The sequence below is a fragment of the Tachysurus fulvidraco genome, chromosome 10 (assembly GCF_022655615.1).
Source record: "Tachysurus fulvidraco isolate hzauxx_2018 chromosome 10, HZAU_PFXX_2.0, whole genome shotgun sequence".
NCBI lineage: Eukaryota > Metazoa > Chordata > Actinopteri > Siluriformes > Bagridae > Tachysurus > Tachysurus fulvidraco.
In genome coordinates, this window is record NC_062527.1 from 23,460,247 (window position 1) to 23,467,836 (window position 7,590).

The 7,590-nt window shown below is 36.1% G+C and overlaps 1 protein-coding gene across 2 annotated transcripts; it reads right to left on the reverse strand.

Moving 5' to 3' along the window:
• LOC113651637 lies at window positions 1-6,801 on the reverse strand. 2 transcript variants are annotated; one of them, XM_047819981.1, is made up of 6 exons: window positions 6,671-6,801; window positions 3,267-3,350; window positions 2,812-3,147; window positions 2,069-2,383; window positions 830-871; window positions 1-671 (listed from the first exon to the last, which is right to left on the reverse strand). In XM_047819981.1, the coding sequence occupies exons 2-6, from the start codon at window positions 3,310-3,312 to the stop codon at window positions 595-597; spliced, it is 816 nt and encodes a 271-aa protein (XP_047675937.1). In that variant the 5' UTR covers window positions 3,313-3,350; window positions 6,671-6,801; the 3' UTR covers window positions 1-594. The 2 variants fall into 2 exon arrangements, with proteins under 2 accessions (XP_047675937.1, XP_047675938.1); XM_047819982.1 differs by having other exon boundaries at window positions 6,676-6,792.
• Between the last annotated feature and the right edge of the window lie 789 nt (window positions 6,802-7,590).

The window sequence follows — 7,590 nt, forward strand, 5'->3', positions numbered from 1 at the left end:
AGGTAATCCTAACATTGAAGAAACAAACTGTAGTTACAGTCCTGTGAGGGCGCAGTTAATCAGTATGAATTCCACAGTATTGCGTCTTTATCGACCCGAATCCATAACAATCACACTGTGATGAAACAGTTCCAGCTCACAGAACACATGATGCAAACCTAATTCAATGAAACAGTTCAGGTTTTTATTTAGACAGATTTGCGAGGATGGATTAAGTTGAGCACCCATCAAAAACAAGCAGCGCTCAAGTGACGTCCACAACACTCAAATAAACTTGTCTAATAATCCATTTCACACCCGTAAAAAAAATACACACATATATACACATATACGTATTTTACATGACTAAACATGCTATACATTTGATAGAAAATGAAAAACAAACATTCACAAACACTTATTCTCAGTTATTTGAGTGGGTTACATCAGCATCACAGCTTATTCTGGGCATCAAACTGAAATGTTCTCCTCACAGTTGAAGAACATTGAAATCATCCTTGTTGCTTTTCTCTTTGTAAAATGGACTCTGTACTTTATAAGGCGAATCTCTCGGCTCACAGGAGTTTCTGTACTCGTGCTCACACTGATGTTTCCTCAGCGTGAGAAAAGTAAACACATGAGGAAGGACATGATGAGGATCAGAGGCTGAGGGCAATTTATTCCTGCTTCACCTGGAAACAGACCAATTATTTATTCTTAACATTATTATATAAAATCTTAATAGTTCTGGGTAAAAATATAGATAAACCTCTTATCTGAAAAAAGTCAAAGATAAATGACGATCCCCAGGATTTCTAATTAATTTAAATTGGTATTAATAATAACTCACCTGAGGGAGCTGGTTTTACACCTTCCTTTTTTTGGGGTTTTGCTTTGGAGGAAAAATTAAAAGAAGAATTTTAGACACATTCACTTCTTCACTTCTCTACAGATATAAACATCTACTTCATGACCACAAATAATATAGTATTATGTAAAATGTATAAATACTACATTTAGTGAAGCAACATATAATCCATATATTAACAAATCTGAATGGACTGCACAGACATACACCATATACACACTCTTACAATATACATCTATCCAACTGTTTACATGCATTTTTGCACACTGTTTTTGCTCTTTTCACATGCTGTCTCACATTTCAGTTGATTGCAGTTTTGTGCAATACTTTACATTACCTCATGTAACTGCTGCTATAATACTAATGTGTTCATTCCAGTATTTCTGCACACGCGATATTGAACATACAGTATTTACACTGGTCGGTGCTGCTGTTTTTTGTGTATTGTCTTTTGTGTATTTTCTTTTGTGTAATGTCTTGTATTTTTTGTCCTACACTGTCTTTTTGTCTTTTGTCGCACACTGTGTACACCAGGTTACACAGATGCACTTTATGTAGCTAGGACTACTTACTTAAGTCATTAGATTTGTCTTTGTTTTATGTAGCATCATGATCGCGGAGAAACGTTGTCTCATTTCACTGTGTACTGTAACATCTATATATGGTTGTAATGACAATAAAAGCTTCTTGACTTGACTTGATGTCATTAAAATCTAACCAGGTTCCTTTTTCCATCCTAATGTACTGCTTTTTCCATGAAACCCTGTTCAGAGTGAAAGGATCACAAACACTGGATCACTTTCATTTATTCTACATTTATAATGTTTTAATCAACTGGAAATGGAAAGTGAAGATATTTTATCAATGTCAGATCAGAGTTATTGGTTAAGAACCATTTCAGTACTTTATCAGATCACAAGGCTCTTAGATGAGGATTGAGTGTTGATTATTGAGAGGAAGTGACTGAGTGTGTGCTGAAACAGTAGTGAAATACAGGACAGGAGGTGTGTGTTCTCCTCACTCAGTCTAACACAGCCATGAAAAGCTTTAGAATGATCTGTGGGAACATTAAACTGTGTAGTTCTCTCTCAACCAGGACTGAAAAACACTGACATCTACAGGAAACATGCTGCTCAAGTCACTCAGTAACTTTCCAGACATTTTAAACTTTGTGTACTGATATGTGTCGTACTCAGTATCGTCTGAGATTAATCCACTTACCAACAACTGACAGTTTAACTTTCTGGACCAAGACAGGTTCCTGTGTGTCTGTAATTAACATGGAGCTGCTGTAGATTCCTGTATCACTAACTCTGATGTTCTTCATCACCAGGGAACAGTTTCCTTTAAGCAGCTCGTCCTCAGGAACGTCCACACGACCCTCATATCCTTCACCCTCATATGAATCTTTACCCTTTCGCTCAAACACAGTCTCAGAATCGATAAACCACACAACGTCAGGAGTTTTGATGGACAGATGACTCCAATCACACGGCAGGACAACTGTGGAACCCACTGGAGCTGATATCTGAAGACCTTCAGAGACACAGAAAAACCTTTTAGGAAATGACCTGATGTTAGGAACTTTATATTTTTATTTCTTTTATAGAAACTGATTGTTTTTGTTGTCCTGTGAGCTTCATATCTGATCACTTGTTCTTGTCCATATGAAAGTAAAAGTTTTTTAATTGTTGCTGCAGGATCTCAGTCCTGATGAACATCTCTAATCTCACCCAGATGACCTCTGAACCTTTCTGACAAACTTTCTACAAATAAAATATTGTCTGTGTCTTATTTATGTCTGTATTTGTGTATTTTTCTAACACATAATCTGTTAACTCTAAATAAAGTATTGATTCCTCTCTATAATAGATGTTGTTATTGTTCCTTATTTCCAGCTCTGTTATCTGAGACACTGTGACTTCTATAATTAGTCAATATTTTACACTGAACAGTTTACTCACCATAGACTGAGAGTGTAACATTGTTAATTCCTTTTGCTGCGGTGTTAATGTTGCCATATTCCACTGTAAAGGTTTTGTAGAGTTGGTCATCAGTAAATCTGACATTCTTCAACACCAGGGAACAGTTTCCTTCACGCAGCTCATCCACAGGAACATCCACACGTCCTTCATATCCTTCACCCTGATATGTACCATCACTGCTTCTCTCAAACACAATGTTATGATTGTCCTGCCACTTAATAACAGATGTTAGTTTGAACTCTTCAGTCAGTTTACACGGCAGGATGACTGTGGAACCCACTGCAGCTGATACAGTAACCAGAGATTCTGCACTGTCTGTGGGAGAAACATTACAATCTACAGGATTTGTAACATTTGACAAAACATTGTTGTGATATTTGATTCAATAGAAGGACACTTCTGTCTTGTTGGTGTTGTAGAACCTGGTCACTCACCCACACAGGCACAGACCCATAAGATGGAAATATAAAGGAGGGACATGATGTCTGGAAGACTCTTGTGGAGTGTTGGCAGATTTTCTGAAACAAACAAACAGAGACACGTTATAAATAAAAAAGACAGAACAACTGACTGATTTTACACACAGCTCTTAATAAAACTGCTGAGGGAGAGAGTTTGTGTAACTTCTTTAGTAACTGCTTTATTTTGCCTGAAAACTTAGTTTCTTTTTTGTAATCTGTCCATTCAGATGGTTTGGATGTACATTAATAATTGTACATCAGTGTTATAATAATGACCATGTTTGTAGTAGTGTGACATCAGTCATGGCTCACTCTGCCCCCTGCTGGTGAAAGTGGTGTGTGCATGACTTCTAAAAATCTTTACACTAACTAAAATGTAATAATGTCTTACTTTGTTACTGATAAATGTTAATTATTTATTTATTTATTTATTTATTTATTTATTTATTTATTTATTTAGCATTAAGCCTATTACTGATCACCACATGTTTTTTGGCAGCTATTATAATGAAGTTAATAACTTTTTATTCATTCATACCTATTTTTACAGTGACCATTTGGTTTTGTTTAAGGCTTGTTCAGTAAAAATACACAGTAATTACACATAATATATTCATAAGGTTTACTTTCAATTTCATAAATTAAAGTGGAATCTCACTTATGTTTGATAAATTTGATAGTTTGACACCTTTTTGGGAGGCAATTGTGACATCCTGCCACACTGCTGCTGAGAACTAAATCCAATCAGCCTTCACTAAACAATGCTAGGAGCTAAAAATCATGCTCTATCACTACATTACACCTGTACATGTTTGAAGATAATCAGTGAGTCGGCTGTTCGGACATCTAGACAAAGAGGTCCAGTTTCTAAAATTTCCTCCCAGCAAAGGTCAGAATCTTATATTGTCACTTAAAATAGTGCACCCTCATGTTAATAAAATCAATAACGCACATACATTTCTATATAATTTATTGTTAAATTTCAAGTGTTTTCAGTCTGAACTTGTCTGGCACTTGAATGGAAAACAATCCTGTAGTTGTCTTTACTACGTGTCAAGTAACAGACAACAGACACTGAATTTCTTCTGAATAAAATAAATAAAAAGTACAAACACAGCTTTGTGCAGCCTGAACTTAGGGCCTAGATTTCAAGTAATGTAAAACATTCAGAATCTTTTGAATAAAATAAAAGTGCTTTTAATCTTTAAGAAAAAAATGAAACAGAAGACTTTTGAGCTGCCGCTTTTTTAAATATTAACTACATTAATAACACAGGAACCTTTAGGCAAAAGAACATTTCAGGTAAAATAGAACAGGACAGAATTTACTGAATAAAAGAAAAGTGCAGAGTTTTGAGCAGCTCCCTTCTTCCTCTCTCCTTTCCACCTCTCCTTACTCCCTTTCCATCTTCCGTTCCTACTGAGAGACATGGACATGTAACTGTCCTGCCAGCAGTTTGAATCTTAAATGTCCTGCCAGTGTAATTAAGTGCATTACTGCCACCTTCTGCTCTGGAGTATGGAACAGAAACAATCTGTTTTTGGCTTGGCTTTTGATGACGCTCCGGTCGTAATAACTAGATTACCTGCGTATGAACGAAAGATTTATCTTTTTATTAATATCAAAGAGCTTATATAATCTTATAATATTAGATTATAATAAGGAGATGCTTAATATGATAATATTAGAATTTTAATGGGTCCGGGCAGACATTTGGTGATGCCCGCTCTAGGTGAAGTTCATTCCACCACCTCAGTGCCAGGAAAGAAAAGAGTCTTGCTGTAAACCTGTTACCTGTTACTGAGGGTACGAGGAGCAGTGTGAGGAGTAATGAGGGCTTTGAGGTAAAAGGGAGCTGGTCCGTTTTTGGCTTTGTAGGTAAACATCATTGTTTTAAATCTTATGCTTGCAGCTACTGGAAGCCAGTGGAGGGTTCACAGCACTGAGGTAATATGTGAGAATTTAGGCTGAATAAAAACAAGTCATGCAGTTGCATTTTGGATTATTTGTAGAGGACAACTTGCGTTCATAGATAAACCTGACAGAGAGAGCTGCAGAAGTCCAGTCCTGAAATGACAAGTGACTGAACAAGGTCTGGGTCTCATCAGCAAGAATGAACAAGTCAGCATACAGAGAGGAGGTCGACCTACAACATGGACATTTACACCACACACTGCATCTGAAAAGCCAACAGCATAGTGGATGAAACCACACACCCTTCACACACACACTCACACACACATAAACACACACACGCACACACAAATACACACACACCCTTCACACACACACACACACACACACAAACACACACACGCACACACAAATACACACACACCCTTCACACACACACACACACACACACACTCACACACACACACACACACCATTCACACACCCTTCACACACCCTTCACACACACACACACACACACACACACATAAACACACACAAACAGAGACACACAAGCACACACACACACTTCACCACATACACATTAATGCACATGAAGTGAGACAACAACAAAAAGATAGTATCCATGGTAATGATTCCCAATGTCTTTCCATAAGAGGAACACAAACTGACTGTCTGTCCTGTTGTGGTGACTTTTGGTGGAAACAAAGACAACTTATCTACACAACAGAGACTGTAGGCTACTCACAAGTCAGAAAAATCCAAGGCACAATGGCATGATGATGTTAATAGATGCTAATGTCATGTAGCAGGAAGTCCAGGTGATGTTGACATTTTGGTTGAACGAGCTGCTGAGTTCAAAAAGCTGTTGATTGTTGAACTACACAAAGTCTCCAAATTAATAAATTTAAAGCTTCTAGGTAAAATTTTATACACTTAGCTGCCATCTGTGAACTAGTCTAATGCAGGATGTTGGTATGCAGTTTATAGCAGGAAACATTGTGTTTCAGACAATGAAAGAAATGCATGAGGGTAAAGTAGATATTCTCCATATTTTATAGGAACTGATATCAAGATGATACTATTTGTGATTTATGGTAATATTTGTGAGGAATAAACAAAATAAATAGATTTCTTTTTTTCGTTTTTCTAAGAACCTTTTATGAATGCTAACCCATTGTTGTGTTGTCTTTGAAACAAGTAAAGCATATAATAATTGTTCTACTAGTATCCTGATGCAAACTATTAGGTGGATGTTTATCACCTTAACATTAATCCTCTCTCTGAATAAGTAATCGTGTCTCTGAAATAAAGTATCTGCTCTTAGAGAAAAGGTCCATCAGTGTGAATAAAGGATCAGTGATTGTGTTTATCACACAGAGCAGAGTCTAGAACATTAAACTACTGACAGAACAGACCACAGATTTAGAGAAACAAAGAGAAGAATTCAAACTCAGCTTTACCTTACAGATAGAAGATAATTATTTCCTTGAATATTAAGATTTAAACCACAGTTTATGAGGTTCTTTTGTCCAGCGACGTTAACAGTGTCGTATTACAACCACTGACTGCAGCTAGCTTTTACTTTCTCTTTTCCTGTAGTAATGGAAAGAAGGATGAATTGTCCTTTACCAGAAATAGAGGTGAATTTCCACTGCAGATCTGGAATAACGAGTATCTCTCTCCATCAGTAAAACCTGCCTAGAGTTTATGTTTAAACTTTTCATACTCACACAAACGTATTTAATGAAAGGAAGTCATTTGAAGAAGCTGGATAAATAGTGCAGTATATTTACATTTCAGATTGTCTTTGTCCCTCAGGTTCTACAGGGTTTTTGTGTTTTCACTCTAACACACTGTCTGTACAATGTCTATAATTACACCATGTCCAGAACTTATGTACAATAAATAATTTACTGCACTGTTAAGGATTCTACAGATTTCTGACCGAGCTGTAGCACCTCATAAGTAATATAAATTTTCTGTAATAATAATAATAATAATAATAATAATAATAATAATAATAATAATAATAATAATAATAATAATAATAATAATAATAATAATAATCTTAGATGTGTAGATAATTACAAACAGTAGACTTTACTTGATAAATGAGGGAAACTCCACCACTGTAAAGTCAGCCACTTGTTTATCCTCAGCTTCTAATCAACAAAGGAGAGGAAATAAATCTAAATCACTAAGACAAGTTCCACTAGTTAAAATACAGATTTGCATGTGTACTTACACACCCAGGTGCAGCTTCAGCGAGCGAGGAGGGAAAATTGTTAAAAGACCGCCACTCAGTCTGGCTTAACAAATAACTGAACATAGAACAATTACATTTAGCAACTGCAAAACTAAATACAAAAGGAGAAAAAGT

Excerpts from the sequence above, each read along its gene's own strand:
- LOC113651637 (XM_047819981.1), bottom strand. The coding sequence starts at position 3,312 with ATGTCCCTCCTTTATATTTCCATCTTATGGGTCTGTGCCTGTGTGG. Across the intron at positions 2,384-2,811 it reads TGTTACACTCTCAGTCTATG|GTCTTCAGATATCAGCTCCA; the intron begins GTGAGTAAACTG and ends GTGTCTCTGAAG. Across the intron at positions 672-829 it reads TGTAAAACCAGCTCCCTCAG|GTGAAGCAGGAATAAATTGC; the intron begins GTGAGTTATTAT and ends GTCTGTTTCCAG.